The sequence below is a fragment of the Panulirus ornatus genome, chromosome 59 (assembly GCF_036320965.1).
Source record: "Panulirus ornatus isolate Po-2019 chromosome 59, ASM3632096v1, whole genome shotgun sequence".
NCBI lineage: Eukaryota > Metazoa > Arthropoda > Malacostraca > Decapoda > Palinuridae > Panulirus > Panulirus ornatus.
The window spans coordinates 12773987-12798863 of record NC_092282.1 but is presented as its reverse complement, the minus strand read 5'-3'; the positions used below and the strand labels follow the sequence as shown (position 1 = coordinate 12798863).

The 24877-nt window shown below is 42.0% G+C and overlaps 1 protein-coding gene across 1 annotated transcript in view; it reads left to right on the top strand.

Annotated features, from left to right (window-relative positions):
* Positions 1-24877, top strand: part of LOC139767350 (uncharacterized) — a 69578-nt gene that overhangs the window by 36156 nt on the left and 8545 nt on the right. The window contains exons 2-3 of the mRNA XM_071696672.1: positions 22068-22211; positions 24213-24361. Coding sequence (XP_071552773.1) covers positions 22068-22211; positions 24213-24361 — 293 coding nt within the window. The remainder of the gene's footprint in view (positions 1-22067; positions 22212-24212; positions 24362-24877) is intronic.

Here is a 24877-nt window from a genome sequence, read left to right as displayed (position 1 = left end):
GACAAAATACTAAACTTAATGGCAGGAACAGGATGGACTTCTTTGAAAGGAGACGTTTTCCAACGAGGACGCTATCTTTCTTTCGTCACCTGATAACGATCAAGCCTCGTCAAAGGTGACTCTTAATTCCCGGTATAACCTGATGCAGGTAGAGTCTGGCAACACCTACATTAATAGGGTTGAATAATCATCCGGTTTCCAAGGTCCACTCTTTTGGCCTCCCTACCTCGCAACACTCCCTTATTTCCAGCTCTCTTTCTGGTCAGGTCCTCTCCCTAATAGCTAATGGACCAGACTCCCCCCCTTTTTTCCCCCTCTGTCATTAACCTTGCCCAAGGTTCTGTCCCATTACCTAACCCCTATTTTGTCTTTTTATTCTTCAACTAATAACCTAATTCACCTGATAGAGTAGGGTTATAAGAGAGGGCTGGGTAAGGTCCATTTGCTTTAACTTGTCGCTTCCCTGTTTCTCCCAGCATATTCTTAACCTAGAAGCGTATCAGTGGCATGTTTAAGGTCATAAGCTTCAGTGCTGAGGCTCTTATGATAAAGTCAAGGTTGGGATGCATTTCTTGAAGTCCAGCAGGACAGTCGGGAACGCCTCTACACCAGATGACACAGTACTCTAATTTACTGAGTCTGATTTACTAAGTTTCGAAGGAATCTTGTCGAAACAAAACTTGAAATGTGAGAAAGGAATGTCATTGTACAAGTCCAGGAACACTATTCATGAGCTCTATGTAGGTGCAACCTATGTAGGTGCAACAGAAACTGTTAACACCTTTGCAGCGGAAAATTCTAGGATGGTACTAAATATTCATACTTTTCTCTTTCATACTATTCGCCATTTCCCGCGTTAGCAAGGTAGCGTTAAGAACAGAGGACTGGGCCTCTGAGGGAATGTCCTCACCTGGCCTCGTTCTCTGTTCCTTCTTTTGGAAAATAAAAAAAAAAATGAGAGGGGAGGATTTCCAGCCCCCCGCTCCCTCCCCTTTTACTCGCCTTCTACGACACGCAGGGAATACGTGGGAAGTATTCTTTCTCCCCTATCCCCAGGGATATTTAGATATATATATATATATATATATATATATATATATATATATATATATATATATATATAGCGAATTCAAGATGGTCATGAATAGAACATGCAGCTATCCATGCCTTCTCGGCTACCATTGAATATGTATATATATATATATATATATATATATATATATATATATATATATATATATATATATATATATATATAATGCCTCTCTCCTCCCAGAAGATAATGAAGGATCGTTTATTAATCAGTAATAACAACAATGTATGCAGTAACTCTATCAAATGATATTCAATAGGTGACTCTACTTGATATTTCGCAAATTGATCAGGTGATTAAACTCATTGGGAATGCCAGGGTAAACGAGTTCCGAAGGAAAAGAGTATTTCTTTCCCCCCTTTTTTTCGTCATGAGAGATCACCGTGTCGAGAATCAAGACATTCTGACATTAAAGGACTCCAAGCTCGAGTGTTCCAGGTCAACACAGAGGCAACGACCACCACTCTTGAAGGCCCTGATGATGAGGACATGTTTCTCATCAAAGGACAGCGTCTGAGTGTGTGCGATAATGATGATCGAAGATATATGCATGTATATGATGGTAGCCAAGAGGAATTGAAACCAGAAGATCCGTGTGATTTCGTAATGAATCACATCTTTAAGGACACAGAAAGATATATTCGTTTCCGTGTGTGTGTGTATATATATATATATATATATATATATATATATATATATATATATATATATATATATATATATATACTTTTTCAGCAGGAGCCTTTGAATCATTCAGATGTGAATGCTACGAGAAATACACACACTCTGTCTCTCTTGTCACACAAACCAATGCCTGTCACTTGTTTTTAAAGCGGTTCAGTGAAGGAATATCACTGCGTGTATGTTTATGCTCTAACACTCCCTCGCGAGTCAGCTTAATGTTTCATTCTTGGGCTGTTTTGAAATGGAAAGTTTTAATCCTAGTATGTTGAACGTCACTGGTACTCTTTTTCTTTTTATTTTTCTTATATTTTTTCGTTTTCACTGTGGCTAAATTTTCGAGCTTTCTGCAGGGTAGGGTAGCTATCAAGACGCCTATGAAAAAAGAAAAAAAAAACCTTTGGGATTTTAACTTCCCTAATACTCTATGGACGAATGAGACCTAATTTTTAAGCCGTAGTTCATTAACAGAGCGGGGATGTTTTTCAAAGCCTTGGTTAATTCATATCTCCTGTGCAGAAAAAAAAAAATCGATTTTATCTTTTTTCTAAGAGTATATTCAGTACTATTTTGTCATGGTTTATATCCGTACTTGTGGTGACACTGAAAAGCTTACGTGTCTAATCTTATAGGATCATTATTGTGGCTGTCTTATATACTGCGTAGTGACGTACATTATCATTATATATCATGGGGAGAGGGCGAAAGTTCTGGAGGCGCTGAAAAATGTGTGGAAGGTAAGAAAAATGGGTATGTTTGAAGGAACAGTGGTTCCAACAATGTCATATAGTTGCGAGGCGTGAGCTATAGACATGGTTGTGCGGAGGAGGGTGGATGTGTTGGAAATGAGATGTTTGAGGACAATATGTGGTGTGAGGTGGTTTGATCGAGTAAGTAATGAAAGGGCAAGAGAGATGTGTGGTAATAAAAAGAGTGTGGTTGAGAAAGCAGAAGAGGGTGTTTTGAAATGGTTTGGTCACATGGAGAGAATGAGTGAGGAAAGATTGACCAAGAGGATATATGTGTCGGAGGTGGAGGGAACGAGGAGAAGTGGGAGACCAAATTGTAGGTGGAAAGATGTAGTGAAAAGGATTTTGAGTGATCGGGGCCTGAACATGCAGGAGGGTGAAAGGCGTGCAAGGAATAGAGTGTTTCTAGACCTCTTATAGTTATGAAATTATGGGAATACGAAAAGATAATTGAAAGGATGAGAATTCATCAGTTTCGCTGTTTCAGGAAAGGATAAAGGGATCAGAGTGACAAGTCCTCATAATAACACTACAATCTCTTCAAGTAAAACTGTAAAAAAAAAAAAAAATGAAGAATAACCTTTGCTCCTGTGATTATAAATTTACAACCTTTGTAAATATTTCTCTCTCCCTCCCACCTCACTATTCCTTCCGGATTACAAGCTAACTCAAAATTTTATAACCTTTACCATTTCTTTTCCCTAAAACCTGAGACTTTTGGCGAAGTCATTCCCTTCCACCTTCAATGCTCGTATTGTGTTTATAGATTCGTTACGTGAAAATTCCATTCGTTAAGATCGTCGTACACCGACCGACTAGGTTTCTCATCTATGCCAAAATACAGCATCAGCCACACATCATGATGATCCTATCATCGCCAAGCTACTGGCGTAGACTAGCTTCTCATTCCTGAGTCAGACCCCCAGCCTCTGTTTACATGAGAACAGGGTGTTAGGATGTTACCAGTGTCCTCCAGCATAGTCGCTTCATAGACTATCATCAGGTCGTTTGTTATCTAGCTGCTCCCATGTACTCCCGATGTGCTTGGTGACTGGTGCTGCCATCTGTTGGCGCCTGTGTCATCACGTTCCCAAGGTGGGAGAAGAGGGAGGGAGGTGAGGGAGGGGAGGGAGAGAGGGACAGAGTAGCCCCGACATTGCTCTTCATTATGCGACCTCCACCATCCTGCATGTGTGTGTGTGTGTGTGTGTGTGTGTGTGTGTAGTTTTACACAACTTTCCCTAAGAATAGAATATTTGGTAGGTGTAGTGTAATATTGTATTCACAACGGGTTATTATACATTTCACTGATACAGAATGCAGTTAAGGATGAGTTCCTATATATATATATATATATATATATATATATATATATATATATATATATATATATATATATATTCTTTCTTTCAAACTATTCGCCATTTCCCGCATTAGCGAGGTAGCGTTAAGAACAGAGGACTGGGCCTTTGAGGGAATACCCTCACCTGGCCCAATTCTCTGTTCCTTCTTTTGGAAAATTGAAAAAAAAAAAAAAAAAAAAAAAAGATATATATATATATATATATATATATATATATATATATATATATATAAATTTTTTTTTTTTTTATACTATTCGCCATTTCCCGCATTAGCGAGGTAGCGCCAAGAACAGAGGACTGGGCCTTTGAGGGAACATCCTCACCCGGCCCCCCTCTCTGTTCCTTCTTTTGGAAAAAAAAAAAAAGGTAGTGCCAGGAATAGACGAAGAAAAGGCAACATTAGGTCACACCCATTCTCTGTCTGTTATGTGTATATAATGCATCGAAACCACAACCCCATATCCACAACCAGTCTTCATAGACCTTTCCATGGTTTACCCCGGCAGTTTTATATGCCCTGCTTCAGTCCGTTGACAGCACGGCTCTCCCTGTATAGCACATTTTTCCAATTCACTCAATTCCATTCACGCCCTTCACCCTCCTGCATGTTCAGGCCGAGAACACTCAAAATCGTATTCATTCCATCCTTCCATCTCCAATTCAGTCTCCCCACCTTCTTCTTGTCCCTTCACTTCTGATACACACACACACACACACACACACACACACACACACGCACACACACACATACATATCAGGTGGTAGACAGAATTCATTCCTCTCGTCGTTTTCTGCCGAAGTAGATCTTGATCCTCGTTCCTAGTGGTCGTGTTTCTTTTGTCGTAGCACTAGGCATATTTTCTCCTCCTTACGTCCGTTCTCTTCTTCTTTCTTAGGATTGTCGTCGATAATGTCGTGTCTGTCGCTGGTGTCGTTCCGGTTTCTGTTTTCGTATTGGTTCTTGGGTTTCTTTTTTCTGTTCTCTGTCGTCATCCTTGTCTGGTTCTCTTCTCACGCCCGTTTCCTTTTGTTTCGTATGTGTCGTTGGTAATGTCGTCTACGTAGCCGGCCGTCGCTGCGATCTCTGGTCGTTGTCGTGGTTGTCGTCCTTATGAACGTCGTCGTCGTAGGCCCTTTCCGTCGTCGACCCCTCTTTCGTTCTTGTTCGTGTCGTTGTTCAGTTCGTTGAACTCTACGGTTGTGGCCAAGCTTCGTCGTTCGCACCTTTACCATCGTCGCTGCTGTGCTTCTGTGGCCATCCCTTGTCTCAGCACAGCAGCGACAGGAGGAGGAGGAGGAGGAGGAGGAGTTCGCTGCTGTGCTTGTGTGTGCCATCCCTTGTCTCAACACAGCAGCGACAGTAAGAGGAGGAGGAGCTTGCTGCTGTGCTTCTGTGGCCATCCCTTGTCTTAACACAGCAGCGACAGCAGGAGGAGGAGGAGGAGGAGGAGTTCGCTGTTGTGCTTCTGTGGCCATCTCTTGCCTTAACACAGCAGCGACAGCAGGAGGAGTTCGCTGTTGTGCTTCTGTGGCCATCTCTTGTCTTAGCACAGCAGCAACAGTAAGAGGAGGAGGAGCTTGCTGCTGTGCTTCTGTGGCCATCCCTTGCCTTAACATAGCAGCGGCAGCAGGAGGAGGAGGAGGAGGAGGAGTTCACTGCTGTGCTTCTGTGGCCATCTCTTGTCTCAACACAGCAGCGACAGCAGGAGGAGAAGGTCGCTGTTGTGCTTCTGTGGCCATCTCTTGCCTTAACATAGCAGCGGCAGCAGCAGGAGGAGGAGGAGGAGTTCACTGCTGTGCTTCTGTGGCCGTCCCTTGCCTCACCACAGCAGCAGAGGCGACAGCAGCAACGTCCCCTGCTGACCAGAGGGGTTCTATAACGAGGCATAATTTCCGTCTCCATTTCCCCTTTTGGTGATCTGTCGCTCGAATCCACACAATTTCCGTTGTAATCTCAGCGATCTTCACTCTAATCCGTGTATCCTCCCAGACGACTAAGCGTCATGTAGTTACCAAGAGTTTTAATTGCTGGTAGGCGACATATGGGTGACTTCGCTGGCTGGGTCCTGGTACCATATGTACTTAGAAAGTGCCTGGTTTTAAGTGAGCGTAATTGCGTTGTGGGTTTCAAGTTACTTCGAGACTTCACTCTTTCTAAAGTAATATCGACTTGTCAGAAATTCATCTTCTCATATGTTTATATATCAGTTCTCAGAGAACACTATATTACTCTAGCTTAGTTCATCAAACTGTGTGTGTGTGTGTGTGTGTGTGTGTGTGTGTGTGTGTGTGTGTGGTGTGTGTGTTTGTGTTATCTGGTGTATATGGAGTTGATGCTGTGGAAAAGTCTTTCGTCTGTCTCGAACAGTGAGGTCATGTGGTTACTATGAATCATACGTGTGGTACACACGAAAAAAAAAAAAAAAAAAGTATTTTACCACGTTTTGTGTGAAACAATATGACACCACGGACGAAGGATTTTGACCTCACACTCGTAACCCGTTTTCACACTATTGTAATATATTGACTACTAGCGACATTTCCTGTCATTTGCCATAGCGAATGTTATATAGATTCTATATTTCGTTGGATATTACTATGAAGTGGGTCTACCATGATCATTCGGAACTTTGTCTCTCATTCATATGAGTCGCATTCATGATTTCGAAATAAATCACTCATTCGGAAAGATATATATATATATATATATATATATATATATATTCTTCTTATTTATTTCATATGATTAATCGCCGACTTCCGCGTCGGTGAGGTAGCGCAAGGAAACAAGACGAGGGATGGCCCAACCCACCCACATACACATGTATATACATAAACGCTCATACATGCACATAAGCATACATGTGCATACACAGACATATACATATATACACGTGTACATATTCATACTTCCTGCCTTCATCCATTCTCGTCTCCACCCCAACACACAGGGGTCCCGGGTTCGATCCTGGCTGTTGGAGGTTTGTATATATGTGTGTATATATTATATATATATATATATATATATATATATATATATATATATATATATATATATATATATGTATATAGTCTAGTGGTGCCGTAACAAAGATCTCTTATGGAAAGAAAATATATTTTCTTCTAAGGTTGCTTAAGTAGCCTCCTTGATGCTACATTCAGCCTGGAAATGTATATCTATAAGCGATCCTTCATCACCTCATCTGACGCTCGCGGGGAAATGGAAATATCGCTGAGAATTGGTACGCCTTTATCTTGTGAAGGGACGGGTCAAGGCCTTGCAAGACTGAATAAGGCGGACTTGGAATTACTTTGATCTGTATGTTAGACAAATATGGTACACCTCTGATTTTTTTTTGCAATATATTAGATAATTCAGTTAAGATTCCGTTCAAATCAAGGATGATAGCGTTTCTCCTTTTCAGTTTAATCACGAAAAACATTTAATCAATTATATGCAATTAAAAAATCCTTAAAAGAAGCTATATTTCATATTGGTCCTGCCTATTGCCTAATTACTTTTCCTAGAGTAAACTAATCCTGCAGGAAACGAGTTACAAGCTTTATGGAAAAAAGAAAATATAGTTTCCTCAGATAAGATACCTCCTGAAGGAAGTTTTGATGGAATGAACAGCTAAAGCCAGGTCTTGTGTCATGCCATCCTCGCATCTCTCGGGTTTCTGCCCAAGAGCCATGGATGGAGCTTGTTTTCAGAAGGTAATAACATTCCTACACAGACACCTTCTTTCCTTCCTGGATTATGAATTCGACGAGCGAAAACTGGTTTCGTCATATTTTGGGTTATAGTTTACATCATATATATATATATATATATATATATGATGTAAACTATAACCCAATATATTTTTTTTTTTTTTTTTTTTTTTTATACTTTGTCGCTGTCTCCCGCGTTTGCGAGGTAGCGCAAGGAAACAGACGAAAGAAATGGCCCAACCCCCCCCCCCCCCATACACATGTACATACACACGTCCACACACACAAATATACATACCTACACAGCTTTCCATGGTTTACCCCAGACGCTTCACATGCCTTGCTTCAATCCACTGACAGCACGTCAACCCCTGTATACCACATGACTCCAATTCACTCTATTCCTTGCCCTCCTTTCACCCTCCTGCATGTTCAGGCCCCGATCACACAAAATCTTTTTCACTCCATCTTTCCACCTCCAATTTGGTCTCCCTCTTCTCCTCGTTCCCTCCACCTCCGACACATATATCCTCTTGGTCAATCTCTCCTCACTCATTCTCTCCATGTGCCCAAACCATTTCAAAACACCCTCTTCTGCTCTCTCAACCACGCTCTTTTTATTTCCACACATCTCTCTTACCCTTACGTTACTTACTCGATCAAACCACCTCACACCACACATTGTCCTCAAACATCTCATTTCCAGCACATCCATCCTCCTGCGCACATCTCTATCCATAGCCCACGCCTCGCAACCATACAGCATTGTTGGAACCACTATTCCCTCAAACATACCCATTTTAGCTTTCCGAGATAATGTTCTCGACTTCCACACATTTTTCAAGGCTCCCAAAATTTTCGCCCCCTCCCCCACCCTATGATCCACTTCCGCTTTCATGGTTCCATCCGCTGACAGGTCCACTCCCAGATATCTAAAACACTTCACTTCCTCCAGTTTTTCTCCATTCAAACTCACCTCCCAATTGACTTGACCCTCACCCCTACTGTACCTAATAACCTTGCTCTTATTCACATTTACTCTCAACTTTCTTCTTCCACACACTTTACCAAACTCAGTCACCAGCTTCTGCAGTTTCTCACATGAATCAGCCACCAGCGCTGTATCATCAGCGAACAACAATTGACTCACTTCCCAAGCTCTCTCATCCCCAACAGACTTCATACTTGCCCCTCTTTCCAGGACTCTTGCATTTACCTCCTTTACAACCCCATCCATAAACAAATTAAACAACCATGGAGACATCACACACCCCTGCCGCAAACCTACATTCACTGAGAACCAATCACTTTCCTCTCTTCCTACACGTACACATGCCTTACATCCTCGATAAAAACTTTTCACTGCTTCTAACAACTTGCCTCCCACACCATATATTCTTAATACCTTCCACAGAGCATCTCTATCAACTCTATCATATGCCTTCTCCAGATCCATAAATGCTACATACAAATCCATTTGCTTTTCTAAGTATTTCTCACATACATTCTTCAAAGCAAACACCTGATCCACACATCCTCTACCACTTCTGAAACCGCACTGCTCTTCCCCAATCTGATGCTCTGTACATGCCTTCACCCTCTCAATCAATACCCTCCCATATAATTTACCAGGAATACTCAACAAACTTATACCTCTGTAATTTGAGCACTCACTCTTATCCCCTTTGCCTTTGTACAATGGCACTATGCACGCATTCCGCCAATCCTCAGGCACCTCACCATGAGTCATACATACATTAAATAACCTTACCAACCAGTCAACAATACAGTCACCCCCTTTCTTAATAAATTCCACTGCAATACCATCCAAACCTGCTGCCTTGCCGGCAATATATATATATATATATATATATATATATATATATATATATATATATATATATATATATATATATATATATATTAGGTACAGTAGGGGTGAGGGTCAAGTCAATTGGGAGGTGAGTTTGAATGGAGAAAAACTGGAGGAAGTGAAGTGTTTTAGATATCTGGGAGTGGATCTGTCAGCGGATGGAACCATGGAAGCGGAAGTGGATCATAGGGTGGGGGAGGGGGCGAAAATTTTGGGAGCCTTGAAAAATGTGTGGAAGTCGAGAACATTATCTCGGAAAGCAAAAATGGGTATGTTTGAGGGAATAGTGGTTCCAACAATGTTGTATGGTTGCGAGGCGTGGGCTATGGATAGAGATGTGCGCAGGAGGATGGATGTGCTGGAAATGAGATGTTTGAGGACAATGTGTGGTGTGAGGTGGTTTGATCGAGTAAGTAACGTAAGGGTAAGAGAGATGTGTGGAAATAAAAAGAGCGTGGTTGAGAGAGCAGAAGAGGGTGTTTTGAAATGGTTTGGGCACATGGAGAGAATGAGTGAGGAGAGATTGACCAAGAGGATATATGTGTCGGAGGTGGAGGGAACGAGGAGAAGAGGGAGACCAAATTGGAGGTGGAAAGATGGAGTGAAAAGGATTTTGTGTGATCGGGGCCTGAACATGCAGGAGGGTGAAAGGAGGGCAAGAAATAGAGTGAATTGGAGTCATGTGGTATACAGGGGTTGACGTGCTGTCAGTGGATTGAAGCAAGGCATGTGAAGCGTCTGGGGTAAACCATGGAAGGCTGTGTAGGTATGTATATTTGCGTGTGTGGACGTGTGTATGTACATGTATATGGGGGGGGGGGGTTGGGCCATTTCTTTCGTCTGTTTCCTTGCGCTACCTCGCAAACGCGGGAGACAGCGACAAAGTATAAAAAAAAAAAAAAAAAAAAAAAAAAAAATATATATATATATATATATATATATATATATATATATATATATATATATATATATATATATATGTGTGTGTGTGTGTGTGTGTGTGTGTGTGTGTGTGTGTGTGTGTGTGTGTACCAACTTCCTGCTTCTTCAATACTCCCTTCTATCTTCATGATATTAACACAGTCCTTCACAGAGTATATACAGTAAAGGCAACGCCATTTGAAACCCGATCGAGTCGCACATAAGCCGTGTGAAGTGTTCTGGATAAGTGTATTCTGGGACTACTATTCGACTGGGGGCTATCACTTTTTGCTCTAGTGGCACGACGAGTTAAGAAAGTTACATCTGAAATAGCCTTCGCAAACGTTGTAGTCTGTACTGAATTAAAGGCAGAACCTACTTATGTAGAATCTCTGTTATCATATTTGCAAATGAGTGGCAGGCAGGTTCCAGATATAACTTCTAAACGTTTTGATACGGAGCGTTTTCAAAATGAAAGATAAAGTTTGTAAAAATTGTATATCCCAAGTCTTTTGAAGTGTGTATGATAAGACCTACAAAGAGAAATTATCCCGAATTTTGAAATAAAAATTTTTCCAACAAGAATTTTTTCTAAGCAAGAGAAAAAAAGCGTTCAAATTAAATACAATTAACATTATTTTTTAACATTAACTGTTGATTTTACTTTTAGTATAACATCAGACCTTTTGGATTTGATGACAACGTTCAGACCTTTCTCTTGAACAGACTGTCAGAGTCGTCTGGCGAACAGTTGACAGCAGGTAGACGGGTTTTGGATGGAAGATGTGTTGATAACTGGAAGATGTGTTGATAGGTAGAAAATTTGTTGACAGGTAGTTGTGTTAATAGGTGGAAGATGTGTTGATAACTAGAAAATGTGTTGACAGGTAGTTGTGTTAATAGGTGAAAGATGTGTTGATAACTGGAAGATGTGTGTTGATAGGTGGATGATGTGTTGATAGATAGATGTGCTATTGTGTGTAAGATCTAATGAAACTGGAAGATATAATGACAGGTGGAAGATAAGTTGACAGATGGAAGATGATGTGTTGATAGGTGGAAGATATGCTCACAGTTAGAAGATATGCTGACAGGTGGAAGATATGCTCACAGCTGGAAAATAGGCTGACAGGTGGAAGATATGCTCACAGCTAGGAGATATGCTGAGAGCTGGAAGATATGCTGACAGCTGGAAGATATGCTGACAGCTGGATGATATGTTGACTGAAGAAAAATATTATGAACCATCTCAGAGTTTTCCCTCGCGCGTTGAAGGTTCTGTGTACACGTCAAGGGTTCTCACAATCATATAAAATATTAGGCGAAGGTCCCCGAGAATGCACTGACACCTTGAAAACCTTTTTTAAAGCTTAAAAAGATGTAGATTGACGAGTTCGAAAGCTTCCACTGAGAAACCTGAAGACTTTGCAATCATTTAGGATCATTTTTCACGTTAGTTTGTCTGGTTTGTCATTGAATAAGTTTACATAATGCGTTTATACATTTTTTTCTCCCATAAAGCATTACCCACGAACCGATGACAGTAGCTATGTCTTACAAGAAGATGCATTTGATATTAGTCTCGACTGTTTCTTGATATCTTCGATTTCTTCCTCCCTTTTTTTCTCAATGTGTTTTATTAATTGAGAATTGTTTTTTCTCTTTAGTTTGCTGATTCCTTTAGCCAAAGGATTTGCGACGGGCGTATTTTCTACTGAAAAAGTGTGAGGTTGATTGCGGATGTCACCCTCAAATTGGCATCTGACCCCCATGAAGGCACCTTATCCAGTACGTGACTCGTACCCTTGTGTATCGTCCGTATCATAACCCGTACCGACCGGGTTGGTACGTGACGAGTACCGTACTGTACCCCACCCAGAACGAAACCTGAGAGACATGTAGTCCTCGCCGTGAGCACATGACCCTTTGCTGACCTGACGCAGTGTCAGCCCAGCTGTGGCAGGTCAGCTACTGCTGGCTCAGACAGTCTCAGGTTAGACACTGGAGACCGCGGGAAGTATCAGGTCAGAATATCCTAGAGTTCCCAGTGGTTTCAGGTCAGGTACTGGGGACCTCCGGCAGTCTTCGGTCAGCCACTAGGGACCTCTGGCAGTCTTAGGTCAGCCGCTGGCGACGGCGGGAGTTTCAGGTCAGACATTGGGAGGCTTTGGCAGACTGATGGGGGTCAGACAATGGCTGTCTCAGGAACTTGGAGGCTCGTGGCCGACGCCAACATCAACAAACACGACATTGGAATGTCAACAAGAGCCACACTCGAGCGTCGCTGTTCTCTCCCTCCTCCCCAATCCCTCCTCCTTCCTCCTCCTCCTCCTCTGTCCTCACACCCCTCAGCCTAGATATTACCTCCTCCCCCTCTAGGTTGCCCCACACTGGAGCTCTCTTTCCCCACCCAACCACCCTGGCAACCTTTGCTGTCCTGAATTCGACCTCCCTCTCCCACCCCTGAGTTCAGCTTCTTTCGTTCCTCACCGCAGCATGAGGGACAACCCCCTCCTCCTCCCTTCTCCCTCCTTGCCCAGTCAGCTGAGAGAGAGAGAGAGAGAGAGAGAGAGAGAGAGAGAGAGAGAGAGAGAGAGAGAGAGAGAGAGAGAGAGTAGGGTGCTGCTGCTGGAGGAGAAGCTGAGGTATTGATCATGGGTCCACGCCTCAGTCCTTACCGCCAGCTTTGCAAAGACGGGCTGTTGCCTCATACAATGTGCACCCCCTTCCCTCCTCATCTCTACATGTCTGGCAGCACGAACCACTAATTACCTCATGCAAGGCACCTGCGAGGATGAACCCTTAATGAACGCCAACAGACACATGCCCCTCACACAGGTCGTCCGCTAACACTTCATACTGCATACGTGACACCACACACTTCACACTTCGTCCTGACACAACTCACACCACATAGTATTATATCATGTCCTATATGACATACTTTACATGCTGGTCTACAAGATTATACCATATTCTTCTTCCCCACATTACACTTCTGCAATACGTACTCTATGGATGAATTCAGAAGCCATATGCCATGGGTTTCAAGACCCCATTATAAGCTTCTTCACTACCTTATGTTTATCATTATCACAAACCAACAGTTCACTGTACACCACAGATCCATATCTGTGAAATGAGAAACTCCTGTAAATAATCTCAGAACATTACATTAGTGCAGTAAACATGATATAGCAACTCCAATATTGTTTTGATGACCGCCCGTGTAATGACAGAGAGATTGTATTAACCACAATGAAGGGGTTTGACCTTATGAGTTATCATCATCCTTTGACTGTATGAGAAGGTAGCCAAACAAATAGATAGAGACACCATAACCCATATTCTTCAATTTAAGAGCGTTGGTACTGCAGTGGTAAACCACGAAAATCAAAACCCCTCATATTGCCCGTAGCTTTATAGATGAATCATCCTCTAGATTTCTTTCGCCAATATTCGAGCGAAAAATGATCATAAAATCTTAAAAGTTCTGTATCAAAGCCGAGTCTCTCGTGCCAAGTCGATCATGCAGTCCTGAAGCAGCTGTTGACCCTTCTTGTTTTTCATCCATTTCCATTTTCAGTGGGACTGACCTCCTCCCTTACTCAGAGCCCCAATTGCCAGGTCCATTCCCAGAGCCCCCGGGGATGTTTGGATAAACCGTATGCAATCTGTGGCCGGCGTTATATTTCATGACTTGCGGAGGAGATCCAAAGTTATCTTTTGGGGGGGGAGAATGAATGGCAAGAGAAATGACTTTAGCTGAGTGAATTCTCGGATTCATATGAGTGAATCTGTTGCTTTGATCTGGCAGAAACTGACTAATTTTCGCACGACAGCATCGTTTCTCATTCTTCAGATCGGATGGGAAATATGAAAGGCTCTCATTAATCCCTCATCTGGGTAGCACTCCCTTTTAATCTATTCACAGCCAACTTCGTCCGCGATTCTGAATCATTTCCATCGGGATTTCGGTCCCACATCCATAATTAACTCACCAGCGAAATCACGGCTAACACTCTACCCTAGAGATGCCTTCTTTCGCCGATAGATGGAGTAGATGTTCCTCACCAACTCGCCGCCAGGCCGACTGTCCTCAAGGAATAACAGGTTCTGGAACTTACAAAAACCCAAAGTATGTAAAGTTTACCGTCCTTAAAAAGAAAATATATAGTGGAGAGACTACCTTGGATATTTTAGTATTTTGGCCGTTCGTGAGTAGCAGGTATAGAGATTCTATAGATGCGTAAAACAGAAAAAGATCATAATAGATTTGTAAATAGGTTCTGCTTTCGGTCAGCCTTTATGAGTAGAGTTAGAGACTCCTTCAGTGCCTGTGTCATGAGGGAAATATACTCTAACGTATTCCCAAAATCGTCGATAGTGAATGGACCGCCTCAGCTGCTCCTGTACTCAATCATTGCAGCTCGTATTGCTTCCTGTGGTGTTAATGACTTTACATCTGCGACACATTTGCTGTAACTGCAGCAGCGCTGATTACCTTGCACTTGTAGGTGATTATTACTTAGAGCGCCAATCACTTTATAATTACTGTGTTCGTTACTTATAGGATCTGTGCGCATTACTTACACTCGTACTTATGATTGATCCTATTTGCGAGTGCACATTGTTTTATACTTGCTTTCCTCATTACTTATACTTGTAGTACTCATTACATATGCCTGCTGCGTTCATTACTTAACATATGCAGTGCTCTTTACATGCCCTTGCTGTGTTCATTTCTTATACAAGCAGTGCTAATTACTTACATTTGTCGTGCTCATTACTTATACTTGCAGTGCTACTTACAGCTGCAGTGCTCATCAATTATACTTGCAGTGCTTATTACTTATACTTGCAGTGCTCATTACTTATACTTGCACTTATCACCTTACAAATGGGGCGCTTATTGCTTTAAACACGAAACGCAAATCATCAGACCCACGATGACTAACCCTCATACACAGTTGCCAATAATTCATCCATTTTAGCAGGATAAAAATTGCTTGCTTCTTGGGTGATATATTCTCGAGATAATAGTTTACTGCTGAGAGGGAAGGTTGTGCCGGCAATATGGGAGATATGAAGAGGGAAAATGGCGGGGATGATTGGTTACACCACTGAACAATGCCATTCCGTCGCACAGGGCGTGGTGGCCAGGGAGGGAAAGAGTGGTGATGATAGATGATGAGGGAGGGTCTAGTGGCCAGGGAGGAAGGGTGTGGTGTCATGGTGGCCAAGGAGAGAGGGTGTGGTAGAAAGGATGGGAGGGAATGATGGTGGCGGGGAAAAGGTGTGGTATTTCTCGTAGGAGAGAGCAATGCTTACTACTTTATATACAGACTTTGGATTCACCCATACCCATTTAAAGCTTATACTGTTCATTCATCCATACTTGTGCCGTTCATTCATCCACACATGAAGCATTCATTCATCCATATCTGTGATTTTCATATATCCATACTTGTACCGGTCATTCACTCATACCTGAAGCTTACGATCATTTACAGCTTCTTCACCCATTCATTTTTCATTACCTTCGCCACACAGCAGTTATCCCTTAACAGACACAAGAGTGATAAACGATACTGACAAAGCCATGAAAGTTTTACTTGTATGTGAAGGCAACAAAATCCAAAGAGAATTGCTTTGGTTTTAGAAATGGCTCTGAATATAATGTATGACCACAGGTTACCCCAGTTTGCTGCAATATCTTTTGATTTCTAATGTCCACGTATCTTTTTTTGGAGGTACTCCCCTTTTAGTCTGTAGAGAGAGAATTGTAGTAAACTAAGATGGTATAAATGGATTTGATGTTGTCTACTGGGGACCTCTGCTTAGTCGTAGGGTCTTGCATTGGTGAGACATTACATCTATAGGCATATTTACCATGGTGTAGTGCATATAAGGCCATATTCTATGGGACATTGAACATCGGATCATATTCTACATAACGCCATATTCTGCATAGGGCCATATTTTATGGTTCATTGAATACATTGATATATTCTGGTGTACGATGTAAATAGGATAGGGATATCTCATATGGCACAATGTATATAAGACCACATTGTGTAATAGTGTATAGAGGGTCGAATGCTATGGTACAGTGTATATAGGGCCATTTCTTAATCATACACCATGCGTAAGGTCACACTGTTGTACAGTGTATATAGGGCGACTTTCTGTGGTACGATATACGTAGGGCCATGTTATGCGTTACAGAGCATATAGTCATGTTCTACTGTAATATACTAGAAACGAGGAGCAACTTTGTTCGTATCGAATTACGGGTGTAAGTTCCCTTGAATTATGTTAATCATATTAGATAAGATTTGTATGATGCGTGTAAAGTGGGTAAAACTTAATCATTTGGTTTCATAAATGATTCAGGCAAATGGACCTTCGTGGCGTAGCGGTTAGCGTGGATGACCGTGATGAATTCAACGCTTAGGGTCGAGAGCATAGGTTCGAAACGTGGTTGCGACTGCCGGTACACAGTCAACTCAGCTCTTCATCCTCTCCTCGCAGTTGGTCGATAGATTGGGTACATATTCTTACTAGGATATATATATATATATATATATATATATATATATATATATATATATATATATATATATTCTTTCAAACTATTCCCCATTTCCCGCATTAACGAGGTAGCGTTAAGAACAGAGGACTGGGCCTTTGAGGGAATACGATTGGCCTTGATTAGAGCATTCAATTGCCCTTGACGTTTAAGTTAACATAGAATGAAGAAATTACCATCGCCATCATTCAAACATTTTGTAAGGCAAAAATTACACTAGAATGCTTGAAAACATCGATGGATATGTGCCAGTCATCTCTGTGAAATCATATAAGATTTCGATTTTGAAAATGGATGAATTTCATACTTTTTTCCTCAAATGCTAATCTGATCAACGTAATTAATGTTGTGCTGGAGAGATTTCTGAATTGAACGTACCTAGAATTCTAGTCTTAAAATGTCTCACACTTGACAATAGATACAATAAAAAAGATTGAAAATCATACTGGTAATATTTTTCTTTTTCTTCTTAGCTAAGACGGTACTGGCAACTGAAGTACTAATCAAGGCCATCTTATTAACGGTATATATATATATATATATATATATATATATCCCATTGCGTGGGCCAGGTACCCGATCTATCGACCAAACACTAATGTTAGATCAACAGCTGGGTTGACTGTGGACCGACTGCCACAACCAGGATTCGAACCTATGCCTTCAACTCTCCTGGACGGCCCTTGAATACGTCACGGTCAGGAACGCTAACCCTGACACCAGGGAGGTCCATGTATGACATGCTGCATGACATGAAATCCAGAGAGGTTAAAGAGACATGAGACAAGCGACATGAATGCCTTGCGTTTCACAATGAATCGTCCGACACACAGAAAATGTTTCAGTCGAGATCTTCGTCAGAATGAACGAACGAAGGATAAATTCAGACCAAAATAGTCCTCGACACAACGAGGTACTACTTTAATGATCATGTTGGCATGCTCGAATGCTCCTTTTGGGTTGAGCATCTGGCTAACATAGAGAAATCAGGACACGTCATATGTGAGAATGATTTATAAAGTTACTCTGTGGGTAAATGACTGCTGTGTTGGGCAGCACCACCTGGGCGTTCTAGGACAGACAGCTGGCATGGATGCCTTAAGTGTTACTACGAGTCATATCTTCCTAAAGCGTTCCCATAACCCAAAGATAGCCAATTTACCTCGCTCCCGCGTGGACTGTTGCCTCGATCTAAACATACATATATATATATATATATATATATATATATATATATATATATATATATATATATATATATATATATATATATATATTTTTCTTTTCTTTCTTTCATACTATTCGCCATTTCCCGCGATAGCAAGGTAGCGTCAAGAACAGAGGACTGGGCCCCTGAGGGAATATTCTCACCTGACCCACCCCTCCGCTCCTTCTTTTGGAAAAAAAAAAAAAGAAAAATGAGAGGGGAGGATTTCCAGCCCCCCGCTCCCTTCCCTTTTAGTCGCCTTCTACGACACGCAGGGAATACGTGGGAAGTACTCTTTCTCCCCTATCCCCAGGGATAATATATATATATATATATATATATATATATATATATATATATATATATATATATATATATATATATATATATATATGCTGGAGGAAATTAGGCATGCACGAAATAAAATGAATTACAGTGATGTGGTATACAGGGGGCGACGTGCTGTCGATGGACTGAACTAAGGCATATGAAGCAGTCACGGGAAACCACGTAAAAGTAGGCATGAGGTGATTGGTTGTGAATAGAGGACTGTGGTTTCGGTACATTACACATGGCGGCTAGAGAATGGATGCCTGGTGCTGCCTTGCTCACACGGCGAACAAATATCATATATATATATATATATATATATATATATATATATATATATATATATATATATATATATATACATGAAGTTCAGGCATTTTCTAGTCGCAGAAAAACATCCGACGAAAATCTAATGAGTTAAACATTTTTGAATCAGCAAGAAACACAGTCATAAGAAGAATGGATCTTTCAGGAGAGCATTAATGGAAAAATGCATACCTGGACCATGATCACTGTGCCTGCAGTGTGGACACGGGTGTCCCCATAGGTCGACATCTCTGCGTATATTCCCAAGCGCCTTCGTAGTCTTGAATATAAGGCAACAGGGATATATACTGTTCGTGTCCTTTGATTCTCCCTTTCCCTCATACACGAGTAATAATGGAGGACATTTTGAGGGATGTTTCTACAAGTGAAGTGAAGTAAGTTCACACAGAGATGGTTTATTTTTAGGTTCGTCTTACAGGGTCGGTTTAGAACTACAGTTTACTTATCTGTTAGTTGAGATGGCAGGGGTAACTGAATGCACAAAGCAAGGCCATCTCATTAATGATATATGTATATATATATATATATATATATATATATATATATATATATATATATATATATATATATATATATATTCATCATTGCCGCGTCCTGCATTTGAGAGGTAGCGCCAGGAAGAGACGAAGAAAGGCCGCATTCGTTCACATTTCATTCTCTGGCTGCCATTTGTAAGGCACCGAAACCACAGCTCCTTATCCATATTTAGGCCCTAGAGACCTTTCCATGGTTTTTCGGCCGCTTTAAGAACCCTGGTTCAGGCCATTGAGAGCACATCGATCCCCGTATACCACATCTTTTCAATTCACTCTATCCCGTGCACGCCTCTCACCCTCCTGCATGTTCAAGCCCCGATCACTCATTTATATATATCATTAGTCTAAGCCAAGTACCCAGTTTATCTCCCAACCGATATGGGAGGATGAAGAGCTAGGTTGACTGTGGTCCGACTGCCGCAACCAGGATGCGAACTTATGTGCGACAAGTGAAAACATCACATTAAAAGTTAAATCTTATGTTACATAAGAAGCCCTCTGGTGGTGTGAGACAGGATCATGTGTCTACACACACACACACCAAAGGAATTAAGCCACAGTTGCTGTTGCTGCTCAAGGATGGTCAAGATAACCTTTGGGCAAACGAAACATTCACGAAAAATAAAAGAAAAATGTTATAAGGCTATTTTGGTAAATAATTTGAACGGACGTACACACACACACACACACACACACACACACACACACACACACAGGCACATGTAGACGCTTGTAATCGATCTATCGAAATTTCTGCCACTGTAATAGAAGAACTGCTCATAGGTTAATGGAAAGTCTAGAAATATAAGCAGGTGCTCTCTCTCTCTCTCTACACACACACACACACACACACACACACACACACACACACATATATATATATATATATATATATATATATATATATATATATATATATATATATATATATATATATATATTTCTTTTTCTTTCATACTATTGCCATTTCCCGCGATAGCGAGGTAGCGTTAAGAACAGAGGACTGGGCCTTCGAGGGAATATCCTCACCTGGCCCCCTTCTCTGTTCTCTGTTTCTTTTTTTTCTCCTGGACTGATGTGGCTTTCAGAGATCGAATTCTGTCCGTTTTCTCAAGTTGAATACGACATTTTATACAAAAAAAAGAAAAAAGAAAACGAAATCTGATGCGTTGGCCAATTACGAGAGGCGAAGGTGTGGATTAGTTAGGCCTTAGGCCCCACTTCAAGAGCCTCGGCGCGGGTAAGACCCAGCGGGATTATGTGGGTTGGGCCACACAAACGGGATTAGGCCGGTGGGTCAACACAGGCGGGACTAAACATCATTTTCGAGGGTACACAAGAGGGATTACACAGATGACACTACGCATGAGGGATTACACAGTTGATACTACGCATGAGGGATTACACAGATGATACTACATATGAGGGATTACACAGATGATACTACGCATGAGGGATTACACAGATGATACTACGCATGAGGGATTACACAGATGATACTACACATGAGGGATTACACAGATACTACACATGAAGGATTACACAGATGATACTACGTATGAGGGATTACACAGATGATACTACGTATGAGGGATTACACAGATGATACTACACATGAGGGATTACACAGGATACCACATATGAGGGATTACACAGATGATACTACACATGAGGGATGACACAGATGATACTACACATGAGGGATTACACAGATGACATTACACAGGGAAGACTACATAGCCATTTCTACACAGGACTTTACACTCTGGTCCCATCACTCATATGGGTCTTATAAAGGGTAAACTCCACACACACTTTGGGGGCTGCCCTGCTGGGGCTACTGCTCCAACTAGACTGCTTCTTTGGGACTACACACCACTGAGAAATCTTCTGAGGACACGTCAGGTTCACACTATCCCATAAAAAGAGACGCTTTATGCGAGTACGAAATGCTGATAAGCTTAGGGAAAACCCCAACCACTGTAAGGTTTCGGTAGATGATCTGTTGGACCATCTCGTCACAACGGGGAAACGGAGTTCTTGTTATGCCTCATTGTTTAGAATGTGAGGTACCTCCTCTACGTCGATATTGTCTATGTTATAGTCTAACACAAACACAGACAGACAAGAAAGATAGACAGACAAACACGCACACACGCACACACACACACACGCACATACACACACACACACATACGCACATATACACACACAGACACATACACACACACGCAGTCCCATTTATCTCAGCTGGATCCATTTGTTTAGTGTTAATTGTCCCTGACACGCTGGATGCAGACTATAATTAACTTCGCTCCTCATTCCGGACATCTAAAATCCATGAAAGCGAACATGTTTATATAACGATATATACATAATTCAAGTGGGATTTTTAGCTACGCTAATAAAGTGCCACTTCAGCTTAGAGAGAGTGTGTTCCACCGGGAATGATTTCCAATGAATAGAATCATGATGAGAGTGAGGAGGGAGGAAAAAAAAAAACAATTGCACATCTTTCCATGACTGGAATGGGATTAGGGACAGGATCCCCCTCTTCAAAGCTGATTTATAGTCTGTTCTTGAATAGCTGTTTCTCCTTCTATAGATTGATTACTCATCTCCCTTATACTAAACTCATTCATACTCGGGCCTTATACTGACTGATTCCCTGTCTCCTCAGATTACGAGGTGACCAGCCCAAGTACGCCACGGACCAGCAGCCCGCCCGTGCCAGTACCCGTGCCTGTGTACGTACGGACACGTCCCTCGGCTGTGCCAGACACCTCCACCAAGAAATGCCGAAGATCGCGCACCGTGTTCACTGGTGAGGAGGTCCACGCAACGTATTGCTGACACTGGGTCTGGGTCGGGGTCTGACTGTGGGGGACTGGAGTAGACCACTGGTGTTGGGGGGGGGACTGTAGTAGACTACTGGTTGTGAGGGGACTGCAGTAGACTACTGGTTGTGATGGATGGTATTAGACCACTGGTTGTATAGGAACTGCAGTAGACCACTGGTTGTGAGGGAACTGTAGTGGACGTTTGGTAGGGAAGAACTATGGTAGAATACAGAGAAGTGGGCGAACATAGACTTCTGGAAGAGGAGGAATGTAACACGTTACTGGTGAGGTAAAGACTGGTTAGTGGGAATTTAGTAGAGTACTAGTGAATATGGGTAGTATACGACTAATTGGTGATGGGAGGTTGATATATGGGTGGTGAAGGGTGAGTGTGGTGAACAGTTAGTGAGAAGGAGACTGAGATAGACTCTTAGTGAAGGGGACACTATGGTAGACTATAAATGAAGTGGACGATGGTAGACTACTGGTGATGGGTGGTTGTGGAGACCGTTGGTGATTGGAGTGGTATTTTGGTAGATTTCAGATAACAGGAGTAAAGTAGATACTGTGAAGATAGGTTAGACTATTGGTGATGGGTAAGTAGACTACTCAGGAGGTAGATTAGCGTAGACTGTAACTTCAGGTAATCACAAGCTGTCGCAAGATCGGAGACCCGGAGTTACCAGTCACTTCGAGTCCCTCTATCCTCCTGTAACGTTGGTTCGTCCGTGTCTATCGTAGATCTACGGTTCCTCATGCAATCGTAACTCCTGGCACTCGTAACTTGAAACCCTCAGAGCTAACGTAACTTGAGGTAATAATGCCACTCAAGTTAGTGACAGTATATGGCCGTGTTACCTCCGCTTGAGTGAGGATTTTCCTGATTAAGTCACCCAGCCTTTTCTACCGTCAGGAAGGGGAGCTGACACATGTGATGCCAATAACCGTATTATCCTATTCTTCAAGGGAAGACGGATATAGTCTCCCTTTCTTGCTGTCAGAGGGAGGGGATATATATATATATATATATATATATATATATATATATATATATATATATATATATATTGTCTGTTTTTTCTGTTTGACCCCATGACCTACTTTCTTGCCTTCCAGCCAGGGTGAGGAACTGCTTTCTGGGAGGTTACAGTAAAGATGGACCTCCCTCCCTCCCTCCCTCACTCTCTCTCTCCCTCCCTCCCTCTCTCCCTTCTTTCCCTGTGGGTCTTCTGCTGAAAATCGAGACCCGGGCAGAGCGATGTCCCTCCTCCATTTAGTCCCCTGTAATCCAGCCAATTAACTGAACTGGACCGCTCCTCGACACTGGGGAGGAGGGGGAGGGTGTGTGTGTGTGTGTGTGAGAGAGAGAGAGAGAGAGAGAGAGAGAGAGAGAGAGAGTATCAAGAGTCACGCAGAATTCTTTTCTTTCTCACTGGAATTAATTTTTTGCCATTAGGTAAATGTCTCGACATCAGAGAGAGACACTTACTTTCCTACATACATGATGCTGTTTTCTTGTTTACTTCATAATGTTGAGGATACGGTGTGGTCTTGGTTATATCTGACATGTTATCTTTCTTTTTCTTTCCTCATTGCAACTATATCCACTTCTTTTACTTTTTTATGGAAAGGTGTTACCTCTTTTTTTTGTTTTATATTTCTAGTCCTTTCTTTTAATGAGATACCTATTTTCTTACTATTTTTTCTTCTTGTTTTTCTTCATCAATCTTGCTTACTCCTACTCTGGAAAGTAATATGATTTAATCGAATTATTTGTACGAATTTTCTTTTTTTTTATTTCCAAAAAGAAATCCTTCTTTGAGCACCCAGTAATTAAGGTGTCTCTGTTTTAACTCACAGTGGAAAGATTACTTTCACTTCAAGATACGTCTCCCACCTCGTCTTTCCTTTAGCCTCTCCTCCTACATCACACCGACCATGATATGTTCTTTGTATCTGGTGATTAATGAAGATCTTCCCCCCAGAGCTGCAGCTGGTTGGTCTCGAGCGACGATTTGAGGCTCAAAAATACCTAAGCACACCTGACCGGGTCGACCTAGCTCGATCCCTGGGTCTCACACAACTCCAGGTCAAGACCTGGTACCAGAACCGAAGGATGAAATGGAAGAAGCAGGTAAGAGGGACCTGATAAGTCTGGATACTACCCACGAGAACTTACGATGAGATTCTGTCCAAATAGCATGGGACTTGGCGCCAAGCTCTCACCTCACGTCTTGCATTACATAATCATTGGTTCTTGGTTCATCTGGAACTGATTTTAACCCCATGACAAGTCTTCTTTTGAATGTTGCTGTAGTTGTTCCATGCGTGTGTCTTCTTTCACACCTGAAGACACGTTCAATAATCATTCTATCTTCTTGGGTCGGGCTGTCATATTCATTCGTTTTTGGTCTGATTTCCTTTCAGTGTGTTCCATGGTACTCTTGAAGGCTTAGCCACTCTGAGAGGGGAGAGAGAGAGAGAGAGAGAGAGAGAGAGAGAGAGAGAGAGAGAGAGAGAGAGAGAGAGAGAGAGAGCCACAGAACAAACAGGGTGGGTAAGGGGCCCAGGGGCTGGCGGTGGCTAGTGGCACTGAGAACTTCCTGTGTATTTTTGTGACGCTTTTACAGGCCGGCGTTTGTTCAGGTCG